Raw genomic sequence first — 27,821 nt, 5'->3', positions numbered from 1 at the left:
GCCTCAGCTGTCTATGGGGGTACAGGTTGCCCCTAGGATCCAAAACGGAGCGTTCCTATGAAACATTTCATAAGCCAAAATGGTGTAAAGTGAAGAGTATCCCCCACTTTCCAGAAATTCATGTGATGCCACTTCACTTTTACGGAAGACCTACATTAGCACCCATTTTCGCTAAATGAAAGAAATCCAAAGAGGATTTTTGCTTTTCCAAAAAAGACCATTATGCGCTAATGTAGGTCCACGTAGTTGTCGGGTGTGGTGGGCGTGTGCACACACTCGCACTCACATCTCTGGGCTCTGTCAGTGGACCCCTCGAGCCAAGGGGTGCTGCTGCCCAACCAGAATGGCTGGAAGTCAAACGATTAACAATACCTGGAGGGAATGCCGAATGATCCCCGAGTTCTGGAAAGAGTGTGGCCGTTTCTATTAAACACAATCCGTGCCACGATCACCAATCTCTTTCCTAAGCATGAGCCCAACAGAGATGCAGACATGTGTCGTTGGAAGACACTGTTAGAATGGTCCCATTTCTAGCAGCTCCCAAAGCGACCGACACGTGGGACAACGTGGGTGACTCTCACAGGCATGCCGAGCACAAGCTGGACACGCGAGACAACACACTTGTAAGATTTCATTTATACAAAGTCCAAGAACAGGTGCAACTAAAGGATGATGACAGAAATCAGGGCAGCCCCCGGTGGAGGAGGTGCGCTGACTGGAGAGGGGCATGAAGGAACTTTCTGGGCGGGTGGAAATGTTCCGTACCTTGATCTGGGTGGTGGTTATGCAACGCAATCCTTTTCTTTTTCTTTTTCTTTTTTTCTTTTTTTTAAAAGTAGGCTCCGCACCCAGCGTGGAACCCAATGCAGGGCTCAAACTCATGACCCCGAGATCAAGACCTGAGCTGAGATCAAGAGTCCGATGCTTGATTGACTGAGCCACCTGGGCGCCCCGCAATGTCATTTTAAAAATCCTTGAGCTGTGCCCTTAAGATTTTTGCACTTCACTGAAAGTTCATCTCAATAAAAAGAGCGAGAGAATAGCACATACTTAGAGGTTGGACACCTGAGGTTCAGATCCCAGATTTGTCACTTCTTGGCTGTGTGGCCTTGACCAGGTCACTTTCCCTCTCTGTGCCTCACAGCTTGTGAGGACTGAATGAGCTGAGGCACAAGAGGGCAGAGCACAGACCGGGCACTCAGGGAATCACCATCATCACCATTGTTGTCATCATTGTCACCAGCATTGTCCCCCCTTCCCCTTCCTCCTCCAATAGGAGAGGATTCCCAGTCTGACTTCCTGCCTCTTCCCTGTTCTGACTCCATAATCCCACTGCCTGGTGATTTGAAGCTGCTCTCACTGTAACCTTGGTTGGGTCTAACACCCCATGACCCGGTGACTCTGATCCCATGGCTCCTGGGGTTGTGTGGATCACCTGGCCATGGGAGCCAGCACCGGGGACACGACCCCCCCACCCCCCCCACCCCCAGGACCAGAAAGCAAGCACGACACACACGCGCTTCTCTCTCCCCACTGATATATTTGATAATTGTCCAGAACCAGAGATGGCATCAGCCGGGGGTGAGGGGGAGTAAAAAAGAGCCCAGGGAGGGGGCGCAGAGGGGGCCGGGAGGAAGGGGTGAGGAGAGGGAGAGGAACAGTGACACAGAAAAGAGAGAGGGGGAGAGGGGGTCTGGGGGAAGGTTGGAGAGAGAAGCCAGCCAGAGGGGGGAGGTGGGGAGGCAGGAGATAAATTGAGGGGGCAGGGGCCAAGGTGGGGCCATGGGGAGAGAGGGCCCCTCCCCCAGAATACAAAATGGGGGGACTGGTGAGGGTTGTCCTGGGCTTGGGGGGCAGGGAAGAGATGGGCGATGTGGGGGGGTGAGGTCAGTAGTAGGTTTCCTTCTCCACCCAACCTGGAGACAAAGAAAGAAAGAGAGAGAGAGACATGGAGAAGGGCACGAGACAGAGACAGAGAGGAGGGGGACCGAAGAGCCAGGAAGAGAGAAGAAGGGACGTGGGGGAGACAGAGAGGTCAGCACAGTGCTCTGCCCGCCGCCCCTCCCCCTGCGCCCCTGCCCCCCAGCCTCGCCCTCCACCCCGGGAGCCCCCTCACCCCCGGGGTTCCTGCGCAGGATGAGTTTGCGGATCTCGTCGTAGACGAAGATGAGGAAACTGTAAGGGAAGGCACAGAACCACCAGCTGGGCCTGCAGAGACAGAGAGCAAGAGAGCGTTGGTGATGGGTCCGTCCCAGGGGACACAGAAGCAGGAGAACAGGAGGGCCACCCTGGGGGGGATTCTCCCTTGCCCTCTGTGCCCACATGCAAGGGGCGCCCTGGCCCAGGCTGCAGGCTGGGGCCTGCCAAGTGGCCCCCCTGAAAGCACAGCCCCCCCCACCCTGGGGAGGGCTCAGCGGGATCAGAACCCAGTTGGTGGAGTGGGTGGCTCTCGATCTCAGGATTGTGAGTTTGAGCCCCACACTGGGTGCAGAGATCACTTAAAGATAATCTTTGGGGGGGGGGAAGAACAGGGCCTGTGATGGGGGGCGCCCAAAGAGACAGCAGGAGAGGTGGGGCTTGAGACCCACGTGGGGCCTGGGAGGCTGTCCCACGGGGAAGGCTCCTCGGAGGGTCTGGGAGCAGGAGGCGGAGGGCGAGGGGCACTCACTTGAGAGGGTACATGCGGAGAGCCACGTCCATGCCAGGGCAATAGGACAGGAAGGCAGCGAGCGCCGTCTCCTCAAACAGCCCGAAGATCAGGATCTTGTTCCTGGAGGCACAGGCAGGCGGGAACTCAGGACCTGACCCGGCCCCCAGCCCCACAGAGACAGGCAGACCCAGAGGTGGACGGAGACAGACAGCCCGGAGGCACGCAGACAGAGGGACGAACAGGGAGACAGAGAGATGGGAACAGAAGGAGAAAGGCAGACAGACAGAGACAGCAACACACAGACAGGCGGGGAAGGGGACCCCAAGTGACACTCCCACCCCCCCCCCCAACACAGACAGAGAGACAGACGGAGAGAATCCACAATAGATGGGACCCTCAGGGGCAAAGACTGACATGTGGCGCACGCGGGGAGGGACAGAACAGAGCCTCGTGCCGCCGGCCCTCACTTCATGCCCTGCTGGAAGACCGAGTTCCTCCGGGTCTTGCAGATGATCAAGTCGGCCCACTGCACGACCACGATGCTCACGAAGAAGGCCGTGTGGCACGTGAACTCCACCACCTTCCTCTGCTCGTAGGTCTGCAGGAGCGAGGAGAAGCGTGCAGGGCGGCAGTCAGCACACCTGCAGCCCAGCCCCTTCTGGGGACCCTCATGCCCCACCCCTGCGGCCCCTGCACCGGCCCCAGAGCAGGCAGGGACTCTGTCCCGAGGGGGGGACTCCCTTCTGTGGCTGGTGGGGCAGACCACGGACAGAGGTCGGGAGCACCTCGGTGGGCTGGGCCAAGAGCGCCAGGAAGCCTGAGCCCCGGGCAGAGGTCTCGATGGGGCCCCTGGGGCTGAGGGGCCGTCTTAGGAAGCACCCCCCTCAGGCTGGGACAGCGGATGGGGGCTCCTCCCTGCTGTGGGCAGGGGCGCTGACTGGGAGCCCCCCACCCAATGCTGCAGGGCCCGCCCACTCACCCACTGCTGCCCGTAACTGTCCTCCAGGTCATTGACGGTGCGGTCGTCCCAGTTCAGCCGGATGCCCACCAGGTTGCTGGGTAAGAAACCATTTTCTGCCAGGATCACAAAGTAGGAAAAGAAGCCACCGAGAGCCTGGATCATTCCTGGGGGGTGGGGAGGAGATGAGAAAAGGCTCAGGTTGGGGCCGGCAGGCAGCCCGGGGCACCTCGGAGGCCCTGTGAGACTCCCACTGGGAGATGGTGGGGAGGCTACGTCAGAACCCGGGCCCGAGCGTGAGCACCTGCCATGGGCCACCTGGGACAGGAGCCTCAGGGAAGGGACTCCCCTGGAGGGTCTCTCCCACCTGACCCAGGCCACCTAAACATCAGGGAGTCCCTGGGAACCCCCAGGTTTCAGTCTGAAGGCTCCCCCAGGCAGGAATGATCTCCCTGGGCCTCTGACCACCACCATGAAGCCTCTGCTTTCTGGAACATTCCCAGCAAGGAGGAGCTCAGCACCTCCAAGACCCCGCACAGGCACCTCCAGCAGCAGGTTCAGAAGGAGGTGGGAAGGGATGGGGTTCACTCCTGCCCACAGAGCACTCACGGGTTGATCTTGTCTTTCCCACCATGGAGGCAGGTGGGGCAGTGGGCTCTGCAGTGGCCAGCCCGGGGCCAACCCTGATCTGCCGCTTGGTGTCCCATGTGCTCCCCAGAGGCACCCCCAGGCCTGTCCTCCACCTGTACTGGCCCTGCCTTGGAGAGCACCACCCATCTGCAAGTCTCTCCTCCCAAACCTCCAGGACCAAATCCTGCTTTCACCCCACTCATCCAACACAAGGTTCCAGAGTGCCCACTATGGGCCAGGCACTGGGCATCCAGCCACAAACGAGGTGGGGTCCCTGAGTCCTCACCAATCTGCCCATAGGCCATGCTGATGAGCCTCTCATTGACCAGTTTGTCGGTGCGGGGGTTTCTGGGCTGTCTCTTCATGATGTCACTCTCTGCAGCCTCGTATGCCAATGAGATGGCAGGGACCTGGGCAGGAGAGGCCACGTGAGCTGGAAGTAGGGGACCCTCCCCTCCTAGGGCCCAGAGGGTGGCGGGGGCTCACCATGTCAGTGCCCAGGTCGATGCAGAGGATGGTGATGGTGCCCAGAGGCAGTGGGATGTTGGCCATAATGAATAGCAAGAAGGGCGTGATCTCAGGGATGTTGCTGGTCAGGGTGTAGGCGATGGATTTCTTCAGGTTGTCGAAGATCAGGCGGCCTGGGGCAGGGGCAGTCTCAGATCGCGGGCATCGGGCATCCAGGCCCCCGCCCCTTCCCTGCCCTGTCCCAGAGTCCTTTCCAATCCACCCTCCCACCTGCCCACCTTCCCACACAAACATCCAACCAGGGCACCCCGTTCAAACGTTCTTGAAATATAGCCATTTGGGAAGACTGGCAGTTCGTATTAAAGTTAAACAGCCCCCTACTCTATTGACCCGGTAATCCCACTCCTAGATTTGAAGGAGTGTTCATGTCCACCGAAGAGCGAGTACGAGAAGGTTCACCATAGCGTTAGTCCCCCTCGCCGAAACACAGAACCGACCGCAATGCCCATCGGCATGGGAGTGGATAAATGAACTACGGTCCCTCCATACAGCAGAATACCCCTCAGCAAGAAAAGGGAACGAGCAATTGACACACCCAACTCCACGGATGAATTTCACAGATGTTATTTCGAGCGAAAAAAGCTAGACACAAAAGGGCTCATATTGCATGACTCCGTGTGAGGTTCGGAACTACTGCCTCGTGCTAAAAGTCAGGGTACGGCTTATTTCTGGGAGGGGAGCTATGGGCTGGAGGGAACCTGATGAAACCCTAACAGGGCTGGAAATGTTCTTTATCTTGGTCGGGGTCTGGTGGTCACATGGGTGTGTACGCGTGTAAAAATTCATCAAGCTGCCCAGCTTACTGTATGCCTGTCATATCTCAATACAAACTCAATCAGTCCAGTGTGTATAGAATAAAAAGACGCTGGGGGCGCCTGGGGGGGCTCAGTCGGTGAAGCGTCTGCCTTTGGCTCAGGTCACGATCCCGGGGTCCTGGGACTGAGTCCCGCATCGGGCTCCCTGCTCAGTGGGGAGTCTGCTTCTCCCTCTGACCCTCCCCCCTCTCGTGAGTTCTCTCTCTCTCTCTCAAATAAATAAATAAAATCTTTAAAATAAAAAAAATAAAAGAAGCTAAAGATTAACCCAGCCAGCAGCGCCCCCCCCCCCCCCCCGTCCCAGGTGCGCTGAGAGGCACAAGCAACAAGATACGTCATTCATGTGGAACAGAAAGGGGGGCTGCACAGTGATAGGAATGCTCTGATCGCCTTGGTGTAAAAGTAAGACCCCCTCTTTCCTATTCCTGCCGTGCACGCTCTGCCTTCCACAAACTCCCGGTACTGACGGAGGAAATGACTGAAATGTGCTTCAACACAATCCAGTGTTTGTGTTGAGACAAACACGATGGGCCCCGCGCGGTAATGGTGCTGGGGGATGGGGACGTGGGGGTTCACGATGCTCTTTGCTCTGCGGTATGCCTGGAATTTCCTCTCCTGGAAGTTAAACTTGGTGGGTCCCCCCCCACCTCCGAGAGGCCTGCCTTGCCCACCCTTATCTGGGTAGGACCACGGTTATTACCTACCATGGCATCCTACTTGTTGGCTTCCTAGCACCTGCTACCATTTACAACTATGTTTGTCATGTTGTGTTTGTGAACTTGTCTAAAGCTGCCCCTGTAGGGGAGGGACAGTGTCCGCTCTGCTCAAAACTGTCTCTCCAGCACCAGGCAAGAGACTCAAGGTGGGAGCCCGATACAGGTGGGAAGCCTGTCTGCAAGGTGTGACCGGTGTATCCGTAAGGCTGTGCACTGCAAACCATAGATGTCTCGGGGAAGAAGAACGGATTAACCACAATGTCTTCTGGGACAAAGGAGGCAACGGATAAGAGCATTTAATTTGTTACTTCAGGCTCAGCTTTATCGTTTGCATCCTCTTTTATCATGCATTATTTTTTTTTTTTTTTACCCTGGGGACATTTCCAACAGAGAGAGGAACTGGAAGGAAATGCATCACAGCATGAATAGGGATTATTTCTGGATGGCGAGGTTCTGGGTGATTCCAATTTTCCTCTTAATGCTTGTCTACATTTCCTATAATTATCGGGAATTGCTTTGATGATCAGAATGAAATTAAATATGAACAAGTGCCATCTGTGGCCACATCGAGGCCCACCAGGAGGCGGTGGTGCCCGTCGGCTCTGCAGCCTGGGCTCGGTGTCCCCGGCCCTACACATGGGCTCCCTCCCAGTGCCTGGCCTGTGCACGCTCCATTCCTCTGTCCGCAGCTCCCTTTCTTGGCACTGTACGTTCCAGCTCGGCCCTTGGGATGCCGTAGAGTGATTCTGTCCATTCTAGAAGCTTCCTTGCCGCCCTGACCCCAGGCTGGGTGAGGGACCTCCACAGGGCTCCCGAAGGACCCTCGGCTTCCCCGTGGTCTCACTCACAGGCGTTTTCAAAATGCTTTCTACGTCTGCCTTGCCGGCCAGACTGCCCTACAGTGGGCGAGGCTGGGCCCCAGAAGGGCATCAGCTCAGCCCTGTCCCCAGGGAGCCCCCAACCCCATTGTGGGGGAGGAAGACTGGAAAAGACGGGCTTCAGACTCCACCCGGGGCTCGGAATGATTCTGGTTATCTCCCTACTGCGCATTCCGCCACAGCCCTGGCCGGTGCCTCCAGCACTTCTCAGGGCCTCCTGCAGGAACCCCAGTCTCCAGGACCTCCCCAGCCAACTCACCCTCCTCCACACCCGTGACGATGGAGGCAAAGTTGTCATCCAGCAGAATCATGTCCGCTGCCTGCTTGGACACGTCCGAGCCGGCAATGCCCATGGCCACCCCGATGTCTGCCTTCTTCAGGGCGGGGGAGTCGTTCACGCCATCCCCGGTCACAGCCACGATGGCTCCCTGGAGGGAGAGGGGGTGAGGAGGACGCCCAGAGGCCTGGCCCCAGCCCCCTCCTGCGAGGGGCCTCAGCCCAAGCACACCTGTCTCTGACAGCCTTCCACAATAATGAGCTTCTGCTGGGGGGACGTGCGGGCGAAGACGATCTCCGTGTGGTTCTGCAGGATCTCGTCGATTTGCTCCGAGGTGAAGTCCTTAAGATCAGTGCCATGGATCACACAGGCCTTGGCATCCCTGGGAAGAGCAGGGAGCTGGTCAGGACACATGGGGACAAATGGACAGACGGCCAGGCAGGCCGAACCCACAAACAGGAGGGACAGGAGGGCCGGGCTCTGAAATCGAGGCTCAGGAAGTGTAAGTGACTTGCCCAGGGTCACACGGCTCGTGAGCAGCGAGGCTCAGATGCAGACCTGCCCCACGCTGCCCGTTCTCACACATGGAGGGGGCGTGGGGCCCAGGTGCTGAGAGCCAGAGGAAGGGGGACAGGCCGTCCTGGAGGGAGGCTGGGGCGGGGGGGGGGGCGGCTCACCGGGGGTTGACCTGGCTGACGGGAATGTTGAGCCGGGCAGCGATGTCCTCCACTGTCTCGTTGCCCTCGGAGATGATGCCCACACCCTTGGCGATGGCCTTTGCCGTGATGGGGTGATCACCCGTGACCATGATGACCTGTGGGCATTGTTTGGGGTGGTCCAGCCTCACCGCTGGCCCCCCCGGGGGCCCCCGACCCCGCCTCCCCCGCTGCCCCGGGCCACACCTTGATGCCGGCGCTACGGCACTTGCCCACGGCGTCGGGGACGGCCGCCCGGGGCGGGTCGATCATGGACATGAGGCCGACGAAGCAGAGGTTGTCTGTGGTGAAGTTCACATCGTCACAGTCGAAGGCAAAGCCCTTGGGGAACTGCTCCTCGGGCAGGTAGTAATGGCAGAAACCTGATGGCAAGACGGGGTGGGGGCATGAGGGCTCCAGCCTCAGACCGCCACCCTCCCGCCCACAGCTCTTGGCCGCCGGGGTCCCTGCCGTCAGGGTAGCCCCACCCGGGGGCACAGTCTGTCAACATTCTTCCCCTAAAGATGCCTCCCCCTCTCGTTCATACACACACTCGCTCATTCATTCATGCATTCACGGTGCATTCTGGGAGGACTTATTCTGAGCCAGGCTCCATGCAGCCTCAAGGGACCCCCCCCCCCGAGCTGGCCCAGCCCCTGCCCCACATCAGCACCCCCCCCCGAGGTGCGCACCCAGCACGCGCTCGCCCAGGCCACCGAGCTCAAGGTAGGCGTTCTGGAAGGCCTCCTTCATCTCCTCATCCAGGGGCTGCTCCTTGCCCTGCAGCAGGATGGTGGAGCAGCGGTCCAGGATACGCTCGGGGGCACCCTTCATCACCAGCAGGTATCGGTTGTCGTTGGGGTCCTCAGTCTCATGGATGGAGAGCTGTGGAGAGGGCGGGCATTCCTGAGCCTCGGCGGGACCCAGCTGGGGGACAGGACGGCCCCCAGCCTCCGGCTTGAGCCATGCGAGCCAGGACAGACCACAGCCGGGGCTCCCCCAGAATGCACTGCCCCAAACTCTCTACCCAAGAGATCTCCATCTGGTTCTCGGAGTCTGTCACAGAGATCTCGGCTCACCCCTGCCCATTTCTGTCTCTCTATCTCACAGATGTTTCTGCCCGTGGGGCTCGCTCACAGAAATCTCTCTCCCTGCCTCACCCGGCTTCCTCTCATCCCACATCTGACCTATCACCAAATCTGCTCAGCTCACTTCTCAAATACACCCAGATTCTGACCTCTTCTCACCTTCCCTCTTGCCGACCCCATCCGGCCACCCCCATCTCTCAGAGGAAATATCACACTGAGTGTCTGTGCCTGCCCGCCCCAGCCCATAATACTGCCTCTCCACCGCAGCCAGGAGGATCCTTTAAGAAACGTGAGTCTGTGGGAAACGGGGCAGCCACTTTGGCAAATAGTCTGACAGCCCCCCAAAAGGCTACAGGAGAGTTACTACACGAGTCAACACCCAAGAGACACAGCAAGTGTGTCCGCAGAGAAACGTGTGCGTGAAGTAGCCAGCAGCATCACACTGTAGTGCAAAGGGGCGAACGACTCGAACGTCCGTCAGCGGCTGGAGGGATCAAGAAACTGTGCACTATGCCGGCAGTGCAACATTACCCAGCCAGACAGAGGTCCAGGGTACCGGCACACACCACAACGTGAGCGAACCTTGAGAACGTCACACGACGGCAAAGACGCCAGGCACAAAATGCCTCGTATTATGTGATACCATTTATACAAAACGGCCAGAACTGGCCAACGCACAGAGACAGAAAGTGGATGAGCGGTTGCTTAGGGATCAGGGAGATGGGGGAGAGGAGGGCAATAGCTAAGGAATGTGAGACTTCCTTTTGACAGGATGGAATGTTCCATACTTGTGGAGCGATTGCATGTATCTGTGACATTTATGTCGGTGATCTATGATATATGAATTATATCTCAGTGAAAGTCTTTTAAAAAACATGAGTCAGCTCCCATCTCTCCTCTGCACAGAGCTCATGTCCCTCTTAGAGTCATTCCTGAGTCCTCTCCACGGCCCACGAGCCTCATGGGACCTGGCCAGGCACCCACTGTCCTTACCTCCAGCACACTCCCAGGCTCCCTGCTCCACCACCCTGCCTGCCTGGCTGTTGTTCAGACACATTAATACACTCCTGCCTCAGGGCCTTTGCACGTGCTATGCCCACTGCCTAGAATACTTTTGCCCCAGACACCTGCAGCCAGCATATTCCGTATTTCCTCATGCCTTTGTCATGGACTGTCTTCCAGCACTAGAACGTAAGTTCCATGAGAGGAGCGACTTCACTGTTTCACTCACTGCCATGGGCACCCCAGCACCAAAAACGTGCGCCTGACATGCACTGGCTGCTCAAGCGAATATTGGTGGAATGAATGGGAGCTCCCTGGCTGCAGGAAGATCCTTACGCCTCTGCCTCCCACTCTGGCAGAGACCTTGCTCTCACTACTTCTGGGTCAGCCTGTTCCTTACCTAACCGGGTAGACACTATCATGCCCATTTCACAGATGGTGAAACCAAGGCTCTGGAAGGTTAGTAACTTGTCCAAAGCAAGGGGGGCAGTGGCGCAGAGGTGACCGCTTACAGGCATGATCAAGGCACCGAGGTCCAGGCTAGCTCTCCTAGACAGCCCGGCAGTACCTGGTATTTGTTGGTGGAATTGAAGGGAATCTCGGCCACTTTCTTGTTTCGTTCTCGCATCAGCTTCACAGAGCCAGAGGACAGCTCGATGCACTTGAGCAGGGCAGACTCAGAGGCATCCCCGGCCACATCCCTCTGGGGGAACAGAGGGCCGTCAGAGCAGAGCAGCGGCGGTGGCCACGGGCAGGGCCAAGGCGAGGGGGGCAGCTGGACGTACCTTGAGCACAGGGATGTTGTCCTGACCTCCCTTGAAGACGGCACGGTTGCAGAGTCCGGCAATGTGGGACAGGGCCACCCAGGTGTGTGAGCTCTTGTCGAACGAGGTGCCTGAAGGAGGCACATGTCCCCTGTCACAGCGCCTTGGCGCCAGACCCCCTCGGTCCCCGCCGGGGCCCCACCCTCACCTGACTGGTCCTCGGTGGTGTCGGCCTCATGGATCTGGTTGTCAAACCACATGTGGGCAACCGTCATGCGGTTCTGGGTGAGGGTCCCTGTCTTGTCCGAGCAGATGGTGGATGTGGAGCCCAGGGTCTCGACAGCCTCCAGGTTTTTCACCAGGCAGTTCTTCCGCGCCATGCGTTTGGCCGTCAGCGTCAGACACACCTAGGGGACGTGCCAGGGGCGGGCCAGTCACCGGGGGAGCCGGGTGGCAGGCTTGCACCGGCAACGCGAGCGCCGACACACCTGCCCGGCCCAGCAGCAACCGCGTGGCCCGGGAAAGGAAAGAGCGCTGCCCCCAAACATCAGACAACAACAAGACAGACACACACACAGAAGAGTGTTGCCGTCCAGCAATTCCATCCCAAGGTACGGACCGACAAAAGTGGGCTCGGATGTGCCCCCAAAGACAGCTACTGCTCTGGGCACACCGGCAACCCTTATAATCGGCAACGCAAACATCTACTAACAACGGAAGGGATAAATAAACCGCAGGAATAAAAAATGGAATAATATGCAGCAACAAGAAAGAGCAGGCTCCTGCTGCTTGCACCCGCACGGGTGAAGTTCAAGGACGTCGTGTCCAGCACAAAACTGAGCCGGAAACAAGGGTTTGTACTCGATTATCCCGTTGCTATGCAGTGCAGTGAGACTGCTGGAAGCCAGCGTAGGGGTTACCTTTGGGTTGGGGGAAAGAAGCTGGACAAGGTCTCAAGGGGGTTTCTGGGGAACTCAGTCTGCGTGCCGCCCACCCGTACACGCCCAGACTCACACCCGGGGCGTCCATATGCATGACCCCACGTCTGTAAAAAGCCTTTGACCTACCCTGGCTTTGAACATGCTAATGGGGAAATCGTGGCAGGATGCATTAAGTAAAAAGAAGCAAGCAGCAGAGAATTTCTGGGACGGCCGGGTCTATGTGCCGTGAAGACAGCATTGACCCACAGGCTGGAATACGCCCACACCAGCCGGGAAGCAGTGTGGACAATGCTCTTCTGTGGTGGGGCTGACCAATGGGCAGCAGGGTGGTGGGGGGTGGTATTATTTTATTGTTTAACTATCTTAGTGTATTATTTGGACCTTTTACATGAGGATATACTTCTTTTTTTTTTTTTAAGATTTTATTTTTAAGTAATCTCTACATCCAACGTGGAGCTCAAACTCACAACCCCGAGATCAAGAGTCATATGCTCTCCTGACTGAACCAGCCGGGAACCCCATGAGGGTGTACTTCTTAGTTGTGTAAGTTAACTTAGAAAGTGGTAGGACTGACGGGGCTCCTGGGGGGCTCAGTCGGTTGAGGCACCGACTCTCGATTTCGGCTCAGGTCATGATCTCAGGGTCGTGGTATCGAGCCTGTGTTGGGCTCTGTGCCGAGCTGGGAGTCTGCTTGAGATTCTCTCTCTCCCTCTCCCTCTGCCCCTCCCCCTGCTCGTTTACTCCCCCCACTTTCTCAAAAGAAAAAGAAAAAGAAAAGAAAAAAAGAACATGATAGGCTGTTCGCCCTTCATGCCTTGCAGTGTGCCTCGAGATTTTTGTTTGTTTTGTTAAGAAGGCCTTCTGAGTCCCCGGACCCAGTCACTCAAGATCTAGGAGGCTCAGCCCTCAGTGTGCAAGGTGTCCTCCTCAGGAACACGGCAGTCAGACCCCAGACCCCTCCTCCCTCAGACATGGGGGTCCGGCCCTTACAGTGACGGTGGCCAGCAGGCCCTCTGGGACATTGGCCACGATGATGCCGATGAGGAAGATGACAGCCTCAAGCCAGGTGTACCCGAGAATGAGGGACAGGATGAAGAAGGAGACGCCCAGGAAGACAGCCACACCGGTGATGAGCTGGATGAAGTGCTCGATCTCGATGGCGATGGGCGTCTTGCCCACCTCCAGGCCTGAAGCCAGCGTGGCAATGCGGCCCATGACAGTGCGGTCACCCGTGGCCACCACCACGCCGCGAGCTGTGCCTGTGGGGCCAGAGGGGAGGAGGCTGAGCTGGGGATGGGGTCTCAGCGAGGTTCACAGGGACCCCAAGTCCCAGACGCACATCTCTCTGTCTGGGCCAGCCCTGCCCCAACCTGGGTGCCCCCACCGTGCCCTGCCGCACCTTCCACGCAGTTGGTAGAAAAGAAGGTAATGTTCCGAGTCTCCAAGGGGTTGTCGTGTGTGCAGTCAGGAGAGCGGGTCTGTGGTTCTGATTCGCCGGTCAGGGAGGAGTTGTCCACCTGAGGATGGGTGAAGGGACAGAGGGCCCAGCCCTGGGGTCAGGGAGCACTTGTCCAGAGGACAAGCTAGGGCTGTATCCGTGGAGGTCATAACTAGAAGCCTGGACTCTGGGTGAGTGAGTTGTGTCCGGGGGGCTAGAGGCTGGGCTCTTGAAGGTGGGAAGCAGAGGCTTCTTGCCATGGTTTAAGGTATCGATGGGTCTGGGGGGGTGGGGAGCAGGGGCCTGGACTCCTGGGTCCTGGGGGAGGAGGGACTGGGGGCCTAGACCCCTGGGTCTGAGGGAAGAGGGGGCTGGGGGCCTGGACCCCTAGATCCCTAGGTCTGAGGGAGAAAGAGGAGATTGGGGGCCTGGACTACCGGGTCTGAGGGAAGAGGGTGCTGGGACTCTGGACTCCTGGGTCTGAGTGAGGAGGGATCTGGGGGCCTGGAACCCTGGCTCTGAAAGAGAGGGGCCTGGGGCCTGGACTCTTAGTTCTGAAGGAGGAGGGGGCTGGGGGCACGACTCCTGAGTCTGAGGGAGGAGGGGACTGAGGGCCTGGACCACAGAGCCACTCCAGGAAGGACAGAGCTGGGCCTCAGGTCCCGGTCCCACCTTGCAACCATGGGCTGAGATGATTCGTAGGTCGGCCGGGACTCGGTCTCCACCCTTGATCTCCACCAGGTCCCCAACCACCACCTCCTCAGCGTTCACCTGCATCTTCTCCCCCTCACGGATCACCAGGGCTTGCTGGGGGCCGAATGGAGAAGAGTCAGCGCCCCAGCTCTCTGCCGGGGCTTGGATGGCACACTTCACCCCCACCCTCCTACCCCCACCTGACCCCTTCCGGGGCCCCCCTCACCTGGGGAACCATGTTCTTGAAGGACTCCATGATCTTGGAGCTCTTGGCCTCCTGGTAGTAGGAGAAGCAGCCGGTGATGATGACCACAGCCGCCAACACGATGCCCAGATATAGCTGTGGGGGGACACAGGGTCGCGCCTCAGAGCCGCTCCCTACCAGCCTCACCCCGAGATAGAATCTGGGAAGGGAACTCTGAGTCCACGGCGGGGGGGGGGGCGGTGTCCATATTTGTGTGTCTGACCCCAGGCTGTGTCTACTTGAGGGTCCGTGTGTCTGTCTGCCTGATAACGTTAGGGTCCCTCTTTCCGCACATGGGTGCGTTTGAATCTCTAGGTCAGTCCTTCTCTTGATTTTGTGCGTCCATCTGTCTTTCTGTCTGCATTGGAGAATCTGAGTGTATGCTATTATCTGTCCATGTGTCTGTCTGTGTTTAAGTCTGTGTGTCTGTCCGACGGTTTGCATGCCTGGCTTTAAATTTATGGGACTGGGGCGCCTGGGTGGCTCAGTCGTTAAGCAGCTGCCTTCGGCTCAGGGCGTGATCCTGGATCCATGGGATCGAGCCCCACATCAGGCTCCTCCACTGGGAGCCTGCTTCTTCCTCTCCCACTCCCCCTGCTTGTGTTCCCTCTCTCGCTGGCTGTCTCTCTCTGTCAAATAAATAAATAAAATCTTTTAAAAAAATAAAAAATAATGAATTTATGGGACCGTTTGTGTTTGAGTCTCTGTATGTGGATTTCTGTCTCTCTGTCACTCTCTCTTGGTCTGCCTGGGTCTATCTGCCTGTTTAGGTTTTAATTTCCTTTTTTTTTTTTTAAGTTTTATTGATCGATTGATTTTCGTAATCTCTACACCCAACATGGGACTCGAACTCAGGACTCCGAGATCAAGAGTCACATGCTCCCCCGACAAAGCCAGTCAGGCTCCCTGAGTTTTAATGTCTGGGAATACGATCTGTCTGTGCTTGACTGGCAGGTCAGTCTGTCTGTCTGCAGGCTAGGCCTGCAGCTCTGTGTGTGTCTGAGTTCCATCCACGCCTGTGTCTGTGCCTGTGTGTCTGAGTCTGCGTCCAGCGTGATGGTGTTGACTCTGCATGTGTGTGCACGTGCCTGTGCAAGGATCTCCATGTGGTCAGTGTGCGGGTCTGTGTTTATGGGCACGGGGTCCGTTGAGACCGCGTCCCCCCATGTGTCCCCTGCATTGCGGGAGGGGTCCCGACAGAGCTGCAGCTGGATGCGCCTGGCTCGCTACATGAGCGCACTCACTTTTTGGGGGGACCTTTCAGGTGATGACCACCTGGTGGTGTTTGTCCCCAAGGCCACCGGGATCACAAAGCCCTGGGACAGAGCCTCAGCTCACACACACCACACGGCACACAAGTTACTTGGCTTTACTGAGCCTCAGTTTCCTTAGACCTTCTCTGGTTCTCTCACCGAGTGATCATGCAGGTCCGATGAGGGAGAGCGGGGGAGTGGGCTTTGAGAAGCCGGAAGGGGCAGGAAACGCGGGGCAGGGTGTACGCCCCTAAATGTTCAGGCCCTGGCACAGGGCAGGGTGGAGGGCACTCACATTGTCACCCGAGGGGTCGTCCTCTGTGCCCGCCTGGATGCCATAGGCCAGGAAGCAGAGGATGGCTCCAATCCACAGCAGGATTGAGAAGCCCCCGAAGAGCTGGCGGCAGAACTTGACCCATTCTGGGGTGGTAGGCGGTGGTGTGAGCGCATTAGGCCCATCCCGGGCCAGGATCTCTTGAGCTTTGCTGTGGGTCAGACCCTGGGGGACACAGGACTCACACAGAACCCTCCCTGAGCCACCTTGGTACCCCAACGCTTCACCCCAAAGCACCCCAGGCCCCCAGCCCCTCCTCCCTCTACCCAAGGGTCCAGGACCCCAGCCCCTCTTCCCTCAGACCCAGGGGTCCAGGCCCCCAGCCCCTCCTCTCTCAGACCCAGGGGTCCAGGCCTCTAGCCCCTCCTCTCTCAGACCCAGGGGTCCAGGCCCCCAGACCTTCCTCCCTCAGACTCAGGGGTCCAGGCCCCCAGCCCCTCCTCCCTCAGAGCCAGGAGTCCAGGCCCCCAGCCCCTCCTCCCTCAGATTCAGGGGTCCAGGCCCCCAGCCCCTCCTCCCTCAGATTCAGGGGTCCAGACCCCCAGCCCCTCTTCCCTCAGACCCAGGGGTCCAGGCCCCCGGACCTTGCTCCCTCAGACCCAGGGGTCAAGACCCCCAGCCCCTCCTCCCTCAGACCCAAGGGTCCAGGCCCTAAGACTGTCCTCCCTCAGACTCAGGGGTCCAGGCCCCCAGCCCCTCTTCCCTCAGACCCAGGAGTCCAGACCCCCAGCCCCTCCTCCCTCAGAGCCAGGAGTCCAGGCCCCCAGCCCCTCCTCCCTCAGATTCAGGGGTCCAGACCCCCAGCCCCTCTTCCCTCAGACCCAGGGGTCCAGGCGCCCAGCCCCTCCACCCTCAGACTAAAAGGTCCAAGCCCCCCAGCCCCTCCTCCCGGAAGCCCTCCTCCTTCAGGACCAGCCGCACCTGCACACAGTCTGTGTTGTATTTCCGGCAGACCTCTTCCACTGACATCTTGTGCTCTGTCTGGGGAACGAGAATTTGGTGGGAGGCAATGAGAGCCAAGGCCTTTCAGGGGCTGGGGCAAGACCTGAGAGCGTGAGGCCCATCCCTGGCCACATCTCTGCTCTGGGCGGGTGTGTGGGTGCAAAGGGTGGGGCTTACCATAGCCACCTCCTTCTTGAGGTCATCCAGGTCCCTGCGCTCTTTGGTGCCCTTGCTCTTCTTGGGCGAGCCCTTGTCATCTTTCTTGTCCTGCGAGGTGGCGACACGATAGCTGTCAGAGCCACCAGACTGTGGGCGAGAAGGGGTTACAAGGGGGACACCGGCCCTCCAGGCCCCCGCCCCGGCCTGCTTCTGTACAGGTGTGCGCCTTGGGCAGGGGCTGGCTCTGGGGGTCGCTGTCTGTCTGTCAGGGCTTGCCTGCACCTCCCTGTCTCTGCCCTGTGTCTCTGAGTGGTTGTCTCTCAGAACCCGTGGGTCTCGTCTCTTCGATTGGCCTCACTGTCTCTGGCGCCATGTTATCTCTGGGTCTCTGTCCCTGAGGGTCTCTGTCCAGGTCTGTCTGTGCTTCTGTCTCCCTCTGTTTCTCTGCCTGTCTCTGTGGTTCTCTCTCCTTCAGTCACTTGGTGTCTCTTTATCTCTGTGTGTGTCTCTTTCTCCCTCCTCCTGGGCCTGTCCCAACTCCCAGAGTGTCCAGAGGTCTCTTGCTTTGTCCGTATTTCTCTGTCTCTGGATCTATCTCTCTCAGTCTCAGTTTGTCCCCTTCTGTCTTATTGTTCTTTTTTGTCTCTCTGTCTCCTACCTCTTTATCTCGCCATCTCTGTCTCTCTGTGGCTGTTTCTCTCCCTGCTCTCTCTCCTTCGTCACTTTATGTCGTCTGTCTCTTTGCCTCTAAGTCTCTCAGCACGTGTCTCTGTATAATTCTGTCTGACTGATCTCTGGCTCTGTATGTCTCTCTGTCTCACATAATGTCTGTCTGCATCTCTTGAACGATCTCTCCCGGCATCTGGCTAAATCTGTCTCTGGTTCTCTCTGGGTTCCCATGTCTCTCCAAGTTGATGTGTTACGGGATCTCAGACTGTCTCTGAGTGTCAGTATTTCCACCTCCGTGTCTTTCTCCATCCTTCTCTCTGCCATTCTCTGTCATGAGTCTGTCTTCAACTTTCCAGCTGTGTCCTCCTCTGGAATGCTTCATGTGTCTCTCCCTCTCCACCTCTCCTGTCTCAGCTGCCTTGTCTGTCTCTGGCTGTCTCTCTCTGCGACCTTCTTGTCTATCTGTCTCTCTCGGGTGCATCTCGGCATCTCCGTCCTTCCAGCTCCAGGTTTCCCCCTCCTGTCACCCTCCCTGTCTTCTCTACCCGGCTCTTTTCCTGGGCTCCTTTCCACAGCCCCATGGGTCTCTCAAAGACAGGGAGAACCTGGGAGACCCCACAGGCCTGGCAGGGACAGAGGAAAGGGTACTGCAGGTGTTGGTCACAGCTGGGACAAAAGCCCGGGAGGCAGCCTACTATGCTCCAGGATGGTGGCCTGGCTGGATACCCAGCCAGTCCCAAGGGCCTTGACTGACAAGCTGTGGGCCCTGGCCTCTCTCTCGGGGGTTGGTGGCAGCCACGGACAGCTTTGAACAGGGGATGGGCAAGGTCAGGGCTCTGGAGGGCAGACTAGGAGCTGGCTAGGATTTGGGGTACAGAAGCCCCAGGCCTGGCTTGAACTGGATGCAGTGTGAGGGGGTGAGGGAGGTTCCAGTCTGGGGGCTTGGGCAGATGGGGAAGGCAGTGTCCCTGGAGGCTGGCAGGAGGGGTGGGGCGAGGCCAGGTGCTGGAAGAGGGCTGCTGACAGATCCTGCGGGCCCAGAGCCAAGCTGGGATCCCAGGCTCAGGCAGCTCAGTGCTAATCCCCTTGTGACCTTGTAGAGGGCTGAGCTGCCTGCCGGCTGCCCCCAGACCCAGAGGCTGAGCCTGGGGGTTACTGCAGCCTGGAGGCCTGAGAGCCTCTGAGAGGGTTTAGGAGGGTGGGAGGGAGGCTTGGCCCTGGGCCAGCCCTGCAGCAACACTGCGTCTGACTCAAAAGCACGGAGGCCTGGGGGACAGGGAGGACATGCCTCCACTCCCTGCACCAGGAGGGGTCTTACCTGCCCACAGGGGTGGCCCCATGGATGGAGAGGTGTGGAGATAGAAGGTCACAGGGTCAAGGTAGAGAAAGGAGGGGGAAGGCAAGAGAGGAGAGAGATGGGGCCCTGGCAGGAGTGGGGGAGAAAACCAGCAGCCCACCCTTGAAACCTTGGGGAAGGCTGGGAGCCGCTGCTTGGAGGGAGGAGGGGCTCAGGGCCTGGATCCCTGGTCTGTGGGAGAAGGGGGCTGGGGGTCTTGGACTCCTGGGTCTGAGGGAGGAGGGGCTGGGGAACGTGGACCCCTGATCTGAGGGAAGAGGGGCTGGGGGCCTTGGACTCCTGGGGCTGAGGGAGGAGGGGCTGTGGAAACTGGACCCCTGATCTGAGGGAGGAGGGGGCTGGGGGCCTTGGACTCCTGGGGCTGAAGGAGGAGGGGGCTGGGGGCCTGGACTCCTGGGTCTGAGGGAGGAGGGGCTGGGGGCCTGGACTCCTGGGTCTGAGGGAAGACGGGCTGGGGGCTTGGACTCCTGCATTTGAGGGAGGAGGGGCAGGGGGTCTGGACTCCTGGGTCTGAGGGAGGAGGGTCCTGGACTCCTAGGTCTCAGAGAGGAGGGGTTGGGGGCCTGGAGACCTGGGTCTGAGGGTGGAGGGGCTGGGGGCTCTGGACTCCTGGGTCCGAGGGTGGAGGGGCTGGGGGAGCCTGGGCCCCTGGGTCTGAGGGAGGAAGGGCTGGGGCCTGGACTTCTGGGTCTGAGGGAGGAGGGGGCTGGGACACCCCAGTCCCTGGCAGGCAAGCCTTGGCTTCTGCTTGCCCTTGCTATGACCAGACTCCCTTGGGGGCGGGCTTCCATCTGTTGGAGGGGGAGCCGAGGCTTTCCCAGTCAAGGCAGGAGGCCCAGATGGGCGCACTGCAGGGCGGGAGCACCTCTGAGGGTGGGGGACACGCCTGTCTCGCTGCAGCCAGTCTCTGCGTCTCCTCACCATTTCCCGCTGTCCGCCTCCCCCTGACACCCGCCAGCTCACGCAGCTTCTGCACCTTGGCCAACCTCTCCCTCCCCCTCTCAGGGTGTCTGGGGCCTTCATCTCTGAGCATCTCTCTCTCCACCTCCCTTGTGCTCTCTGCCTCCTCCTCCCACCCTTCGAGCTGACTTTGGTCGTCTCTGGATAGGAAATGTCTGTCCTTGGGTCTCCTAATCTCAGACTCAGTTTCTCTCTTTGTCTCTGATGTGTCTCTCCATGTCTTTGTCTCACCCATGTCTCTCTCTTCATGTCTCTCTGTGTCTCTCTTTGTCTCTACATCTGTGTCTCTTTCTCTCTGTCTCTTTCAGAGCATCTCTCTGTCTCTGCCTATTTCTTTTGCTCTTTCCACAGGGTTCTGCCTCTCTGTCTGCAACCCATGTCTAAAGTGCCTCTCTTCTCCTGGCCCCTCTTCTTTTCCTAATGCCCCTCTTCCCTCCCTGGGGCATACAATGTCAGTCTCCTCCAATCTGCCCACACCTCCCTCCTTCCATTCCACTTACCTGGAAGCCATCACTGACTCTCACCTCCCGCCCCGCCCCCACATCTCCCACCCAGTTCTTCTCCCCATCCCCCCTCACCCACCCCAAGCCACACATCTGCCCCCCCCCACCTCCATCCCTGGGCCCCTCAGCCTTCATCCGCCATCTTTCTCCCCATCCCTCATATCCCCTCTCCATTAGCCTTTCCCATCCCGACCCTCTGTCTTCTTCTTACCCAGCCCACCCGCCTCCTTCTCCCACTCTCCCCCCATGGCCCCGCCCCAGACACGCAGGGAGGAATCCAGGGCTGCAGAGGGGATCAGGTGGTCAGCCAGGGAAGGAGGCGGCATCTGCTGGAGAGACTCACAGACAGACAAGGACACACGGACACAGAGGCAAGGGCATAGCCAGACATGCACGATACACTCCCCCCACCTCCCTACCCCCCACATGTGCACACATGCGCCCTCAGCCAGGCACTCAGTCTCCCTGCCACAGCTCTCCTACTTCTCCCAGCCCCCCCCCCCCCCCGCCCCATATCAGCTTCCCCAGATTAGGAACTGGACACACACCACAGCCCCAGGCCACCCGCCGCACTGCGGAGCCCCCCCATCCAGGCCTGGAAGGAGAAAGAGAGGTCATCTGGTGTTCATCCCATAGCCTGGACCTGTCCCCACCCGGCCAGGGAAGCAGAGGGCTTTCAACACCCCCAGACACAAACACCAGCTCTCAGACAAACCCAGACACGAATGCAGACAGTCAGACACAACCTGGGCCACACGATCGCTAGCAGACGGTGCTGGCAGGACCTGACAGAGCCAAGAGCTCACACACGCGCACACGCACACGCACATGCACACATACGATGGAGCGTGCAACCGCACCAGGTCAGGCAGAGATGTCAAGGGCCGATCGGTGCCCCACGGACCCCGCACACAAAGACACGCCAACATACGCCACAGACCCCGCGGCCCCAGGCGGCCCCGCGCACACGCTCAACCAGCGGCACAACCGTACGGACGGGCCGGATCCCCCGGACCTGGCCCCGGACCGCAGGGGTCCCGGAGCCCCCGCCCCCCGCCCCCAATGTCACTGGACCCACAATGTCGCACACACGCACGGCCCGGCCGGTCCGAGCACCTACCCCCATCTTGGCGGCTCCGGGGGAGAGGGGCGGACGGGCGGGGCGGGGGCCGGGGCAGAGGCCTCAGGGCGGGCTCAGGCGCGGGCTCGGGCTGGGGGGCCTCTGCAGCGCCCGCGCCTCGGTCCGCGCGTCCGTCCTGCCGGCAGCCCTCCCGCACAGAGTCTGCGGCGGCCGCCGCCTCCGCCTCCTCATATGCCCGCGCCCGCGGGGGGGCCGGCGCCGGCCAATCAGGGGCGCCGCCGCCCTGACGGATGGCCCGCGGCCCCGCCCCCAGTACTGCAGCTGTCCTCCCCGCCCCCCAGCCTCCGCAAAGTGGCGGCACCGCCAAGGGGGAGAGCTGCAGAAGGGGGGATTCCGGAGACCCCGCAATGAGGAACTTGGAGACCCCCGCAGTGGGGCGCTGAGGGAGAGAGCGCCCCGAAAATCCCCGCACTGTGGGGGTGTTGCCACAGGGAGAGGGGTGGGTTGGGAGACGTGGACACCGGGAGGGGGGAAAGCCCCTTATAAACCACCACAGTAAGGGGGGGCACAGGGGAGGGCTGGAGACCTTATGGGGTTGTTGTTCAGGAGGGGGAGCTGGAGGGGGCCTAAGAGGCAAGGAAGACCCTACAATTAGGAAGGGTGCTGCAGAGGGGAAAGGAGCCTTGAGGTCCCCTCACTAGTGTGCCCCCACACACAATGCAGAGTTATGCAGGGAGACACAACTGCGAGGGTACACAGAAGACACATCACAGCCAGAGGACCCCACCAAGCCTCACACTCACACACAACCATCACCCAGATAGCCCAGATGGGGAGGATGCACACGTCCACCACCCCATCACACACAACAGCATGGACCCTCAAACACATACTACACTACCCCATCACACAATGCCAGAGATTCACCAACATGTGGAAATAAAATGCACCCCCCATCACACCACACCAGAATTACAATCGCAGTCATAAAGGGCTATGTAGACTGACTCACACCCTCCGAACACTGCATCACAGACATGCACATCACACACTCCACTGCACCTGGCCTTGTACCATTTCACAAAGAGACCCACAACCACGCAACCAGTAAACCCACAGACCAACATACCCACACTCGGCACCATCACACACTCACAGGCCTCACACTCTCTCACACACCCCATGAGCCTTTGTGGTCCCTGCTGCAGTCACACAACAGCACACACATAACCACACGCACTCCTCCCCAAGAAGCAGAAGTCCACAGGGCACAACTGCCAAAGCGTCGCTAATTGTGAATGACAGACAAAAAGGTGCACACAGACTCACACCCAGAACAATAATTCACAGAAACAGATCTCACGACACCATCCCACACACTTCCCACACTGCACACATCACGTATTGCAGTGCTAACACAGACACCTGCAAACACGTCCCAGTGCCCCCACCCACATGCCACACACGTCCCGTCTCAGTGTGTGTATGCACACGCACTCCAGGACTGCCACATACACACAACACCCTATCAGCTGCCCATCGAAGCCTGAGCAGTCCCAGCCTCTCACCCCCACACTTTGCTCTCTGAGGAACACCTCAGACTTTCCCAGGGGATTATAGAAAGGGCAGAGAGCAAGTGAACACCTGTCCCTGTAGCTTCCTCAGAATGTGGGTATCCTCCCCACCTGTGGGAGTGGAGGCCTGGGGGACACAGGCAAGGGGCACAGAGTGAGCCTGATGTGCATGGGGGGTGGGTGGTGAAGGTTAAGGGCCTGATCAGGGAAATATGTGAAAGGCTAAAAGCCAGAATGAGACACAAATAAAGAGAAACAGAGAGACAGAGATTCAAAGCCGAAGAGAGACAAACACGGACAAGGAGACAGGGCCTGGGAGTAAAGGGGGGCAGGGAGTCAGCTTCCCTGGCTTTCCCCAGCACACAGAGCCTCGGCCCAATCCTGTACTCTGACCCATCCCCATCCCTCCCCGCTGTCCTTTGTTGCCATGGTAATAGGGAGGCCGAATATGCAGCAAAGGAGGCTGGGCCTGCAGACCTGGCCTGTCTCCATGGAGACTGGGGAAGGTGGGGGGGAGCCACATCTTCTAGCCCAGGTGGTTGGCCCTCAGGTCCCCACTGCAATTCTGCCCCCTTCCTGGGGGTGTGTGTGGTGGGGGGAGGATCTGTCAACATATAGTATCTCCCCGCCCTGCCACCTACACCTTGTCTGTTTCTGGCAGGGAAGGGCCTAGACCATGGGCAAGGGGGTTGGGGGGATAGAGATACCTAAAGGTGTTTGGATCCCAGGAGATTCTAGGCTCTCTCTCTCCCTGTTCTCCAGTTTGCCTGGGGGAGATCTCGGCCCCCCCCACGACACCCAGATACAGGCTTATGTCCCCCTTTATGCACTCCCTCCTCAGACACGAGCCTGGTGAGACTGATGACTGTGCACCATGCTCCCAGCGCGAGGCTCTGCAGAAGTTGGGGGGGGAGGAGGGAAGCCTTAGGAAGGTCACAGGAATGGACACAGACAGGAGAGCTTGGTGAGAGAGTCATAAAGAGAGACTTAAGAGAAATGGACACAGTTCAGAACCAAGTAGAGGCAGATACAGACAGACTGACAAAGACAGAGAGACCGGCAAAGACAGATGAGAAAACAGATGGAGGGAAACAGAGCAACAAAATTACTCGGTGAAGGTGACAGAGAGCCACAGGGACAAAGAGAGCCAGGCAGAGACACATTAGGCAAACTGGGGAGACTCAGAGATAAAGACGAGGGAGACACTTGGAGCAGAAATGGGGAGGGGTGGGAGACTCGGAAATGGGGAGAGACCTCATAGATCAGCTGCATGGTATGGGGACAGAGATCTAGAGAGACCAGAAATGTCTGCAATCATATTCTAGTCACCTCAATAGACTGAGAGTCCAGCCCAAGGGCAGAGACATTGATTAAAGTCTGTGCAATAGATGTGGGGACAACTTAGACCCTGAGACAAGCTCACCCCCACACCTGTCCCCAAGGGGCACACACACAGCAAGTGCCGGAGACAAAGAAGGGGCCGGGAGGAGACGGGGGGTGCTGTGTACCAGGCAGTTTCTCCTGGATGCCCGCCGGCCCCGCAAGGGAGACAGGACAGTGCGCGCCAGTCCCCACCAGGACGGTGCTGAACGGACAGCTCCCGGGTTCCGGCACCCTGCCGGAGGGGAGGGCCCAGCCTCTCCTTTCCCAGCTGGGTCCCACTCAGTCTGGCTTTCCTCACCACTCCGGCCCCCTCCCCTCTCCATCTAGTTTTCTTTGGCTTCCCATCTCTAGCCTGCCTCTGTCCCACCTCAATCTCTGCTTCTCTCAGCCCCAATTCCCTGGGGTCTCTTAACTTCCTGCTTCATCTGTCTCCCCGCCTGTCTCAGTCTCTTGTCCCCTTCTCCATTCCATCTCACCTAATCACGGTATGTCTCTCTCTGCCTCTCCCCCTCTCAGCCCCAACTCTCTCTCCCCCCACCTCTCAGCCCCCCTCCTTGTCTCTCCCCATCTCTCTCTCTCCCCCACCCCTACCCCATCTCTTCCTCTCTCTCTCCACCTCTCCATCTCTCCCCCTTCTACTCGGCCTCGTTATGGCTCTCGCTGTGTGACCTTCACTCGTCCTTTCTCAGCTGCAGTTTCCAGTGGAAACCTCCAGCAGGGCGACAGGGGGGAGGCGGGGAAGGCGGGGACAGAAAGCGGACCCACCCCTCTCCCTGTTCAACCAGCCCTTCAGCCACCACCCCCCCCCCACTGGGATTTCTCACTTCCTCTCTTGGGGGCTGGGGAGGCACACTTTCAGCAGAAACACAGGGTCACAGTCACAGACAGTTGAAGACGGCCTCACAGGCGTACATACACACACATGCCCACAATTAAAAAGTCATCAAATCACCCTGGCCCAAGCACACACTTGTCACTGTGTGGCCACCCAGGCACCACCACACTAAGCAGTTCACTCACCCTCCCCTCCCCCTAACCCCATCTGGTTTCTGTCTTTCTGTGTCTCTGTTCCCTGGTGTCTCCGCCTCTCCAGATCCCTGCATCTTTCTCCATCTGTCTCAGGGTCTCTGTTGCAGCCTCCTTCTGTCCTGAGAGAAGGTCAGTGGAGAGGGGCCAGCTGCCAGGACCTGGGCTGACCTGCTGCCTGAGGGCAGGGCCCAAGGGTGGAGAGAGTCCAGGAGTGACCGTCCAGTGTGTGGTTCTCAGCAGACTCCCTGGGGAGCCCAAGACTTTAATGCCCTCACACCCCCAGGAAATGAGACCCAGGTATCCCCAGTTTTGGGGTTTTGTTCTTTTTTTTATTCCAACAGGGACAGGGGTGTGGCAGGGGGAGGGTAGGGGGCCCAACTGACCTCCTCCCTGGGGGGGTCTCATAGAAATTCCGAGGTTTCTCCCCAAAAAAAAGAGAGAAAGAGAAGAGTTGAGGGGCGCCAGGGGACACCCATCTGCCCAAAGGCCCTCCCCTCCTCCAGAAGTGGGGAGGGCTGTGTCAAGTCTTGGGGAGCCTGAGCAGTCGCAGGATGGGGCTCTCCTCGCGGACTGCTTTCCGCTTCTGGAACGGCTCCGCAGTACCCGGCCCCTGAAGTCCTCGGTTCCTGCGCTCATGTCCGCAGTCGGGGGCGGAGTGCAGGGTCCGCGGCACCGTCTGGCGAGTCCAATAGGGGGCGCAGGCAAGCTCAGGAGCCGGGCCTCGCAGGACTTCACCGTAAGCCGAAGGCAAAATCGCGGCGTCCGGCGCACCGGTGCGGGGGGCACAAGTCCCGTCCCTTGCCCGCTGGGGAAGAGGGGGCGGCCCGGGCCTGGGGCGGACCCCGTCCCTGCGATCAGTCCGGCCGCCAGCCCGGCTCCGCCCGTGGTCACTCGTGCTCGGCCAGCTCGCGGGGGCCGGCGGGGCCGGGCCGCGGCCGGGGCGGGCTCGTGGCTTCGGCGGGGGCGCCTAAGCCACGCGGGGGCGCGCCAGCCCCGGACGCCCGCAGCGCCTGGATGCGCCGACACTCCTGGCAGACGCGCACGTGGGTGCAGGGCGTGGGGGCGGAGGGCCGGGCCCCGCCGGGCGGCCCCGGGTCGTCCAGGAGGCGCTGGGGACCCCCGTGCGCGCCGCCCGCATCCCCGCCCGCGCCGGCCGAGTAGAGCTTGCCGTTGCTGAGGCGCATCTCACGGACCGCGCGCAGCGACAGCAGGGCCCGGCTCGGGCCGCCCGGGCGCCGGCGCCGGCGGGAACGCGACGTCTTGCGACAAGACACCGCGTGCCGCAGCTCCTGCAGCATCTCCTGGCACACCGACACCTGTGGGCGGCGCAGGACGGGGCGCGGTGGTCACCGTCCGACCGGCGACGACAGCGCTCTCCTCGCCGCCGCCCCTTCGCCTGGCTTCTGCGTCTGCTCTCCCCTTCCTGCCTCCCCTAAAAACAGTCCTCCTCTCCTTCCCCCTCTCATCCTCTGCTCTTTCCGGGCTCTGCCGGCCTCACCTCTCTGCCGGCCTCAACTCTCTGCCTCTCAACTCCTCTGTCTCTCCGCTTCTCTCTCCCCTTCCATTCTCAGGGTTTCTCCCCGAGTCCACCCTCACCTCCTATCTAGGCTCCTCTCCCTTTCTTATCACTCCCGAGTCTCTGACTACCTCCTGCTTATTTTCCATCTTGTGCCTCTCATGCTACCATTATTGCAAGACACTTACTGAGTGCCTGCTGTATGCAGAGAACAAAACAGAGAGAAGTCCCTGCCCTCATGGAGGTTGTATTCCAGCGTGCAGAGACGGGGGGGGGGGGGGGGGGAAGGCCATAAATGTAGGTAGCATGTTAGCTGGTGAGGAGTGCTTTGGAGAAAAATAAAATCAGGAAGAGAGGTGGGGAGTGATGCTGCATCTGGAGTAGGGACGTCAGGGACCACTCTTGGGGAAGAAGACCTTCAGTGAGACTGGAAGGCAGTGCTGGGTGAGCCCTGGAGCCTGGGAGGAGAGCAGGCAGATGCCTCAGCAGGACAGAGATGCTGGGGGGCCAGGGGAACCACCAGCAGAGCAGGGTGGCCAGAATGGGGGACACAGGGAGACAGAGGGAGAAGAAGAGGTCAGAGGAGCAATGGGGCCCCTAGGCTCCTGGAAGGGCTTGGCTTTTATTCCCAGTCAGGTGGGAGGCATTGGGGAGCTTTAAGGACTGTGGTACTTTCACTGTGTTGGGAACAGACTAGGGAGGCCAAGGGCAAGCTGAGTGGCAGCGGCCAAGGAGGTGAGAAGG

The 27,821-nt window shown here is 59.3% G+C and overlaps 2 protein-coding genes across 3 annotated transcripts in view; both read right to left on the bottom strand.

Annotated features, from left to right (window-relative positions):
* Positions 1–1,530: 1,530 nt before the first annotated feature.
* Positions 1,531–26,197, bottom strand: ATP1A3 (ATPase Na+/K+ transporting subunit alpha 3). The gene is made up of 25 exons (XM_057314642.1): positions 26,165–26,197; positions 21,732–21,951; positions 21,615–21,676; positions 17,024–17,113; positions 16,826–16,885; positions 15,866–16,069; positions 14,300–14,413; positions 14,053–14,187; positions 13,342–13,459; positions 12,933–13,201; positions 11,210–11,408; positions 11,023–11,132; positions 10,806–10,940; positions 8,840–9,032; positions 8,355–8,530; positions 8,130–8,266; positions 7,684–7,834; positions 7,435–7,603; positions 4,725–4,879; positions 4,525–4,648; positions 3,630–3,775; positions 3,118–3,248; positions 2,669–2,770; positions 2,117–2,208; positions 1,531–1,916 (listed from the first exon to the last, which is right to left on the bottom strand). Exons 1-25 carry the CDS (start codon positions 26,195–26,197, stop codon positions 1,888–1,890), a joined length of 3,354 nt encoding a protein of 1,117 aa, XP_057170625.1. The 3' UTR covers positions 1,531–1,887.
* The window catches only part of GRIK5 (glutamate ionotropic receptor kainate type subunit 5), a 48,870-nt gene continuing 46,927 nt past the window's right edge, over positions 25,879–27,821 (bottom strand). For both annotated transcript variants that reach the window (XM_057314426.1, XM_026482189.4), the window contains exon 20: positions 25,879–26,877. In XM_057314426.1, the coding sequence (XP_057170409.1) occupies positions 26,449–26,877 (429 nt within the window). In that variant the 3' untranslated portion in view covers positions 25,879–26,448. The remainder of the gene's footprint in view (positions 26,878–27,821) is intronic.

Source organism: Ursus arctos, unplaced genomic scaffold, assembly GCF_023065955.2.
Source record: "Ursus arctos isolate Adak ecotype North America unplaced genomic scaffold, UrsArc2.0 scaffold_19, whole genome shotgun sequence".
In the NCBI taxonomy this organism is placed as follows: domain Eukaryota; kingdom Metazoa; phylum Chordata; class Mammalia; order Carnivora; family Ursidae; genus Ursus; species Ursus arctos.
Note: the sequence above shows the minus strand (reverse complement) of the source record. Positions and strands in the feature narration are given on the sequence as shown.

Excerpts from the sequence above, each read along its gene's own strand:
- ATP1A3 (XM_057314642.1), bottom strand. The coding sequence starts at position 26,197 with ATGAGCGCAGGAACCGAGGACTTCAGGGGCCGG. Across the intron at positions 17,114-21,614 it reads CCGGAGCCGCCAAGATGGGG|GACAAGAAAGATGACAAGGG; the intron begins GTAGGTGCTCGG and ends GCCACCTCGCAG. Across the intron at positions 14,414-15,865 it reads ACGACCCCTCGGGTGACAAT|CTATATCTGGGCATCGTGTT; the intron begins GTGAGTGCCCTC and ends GTCCCCCCACAG.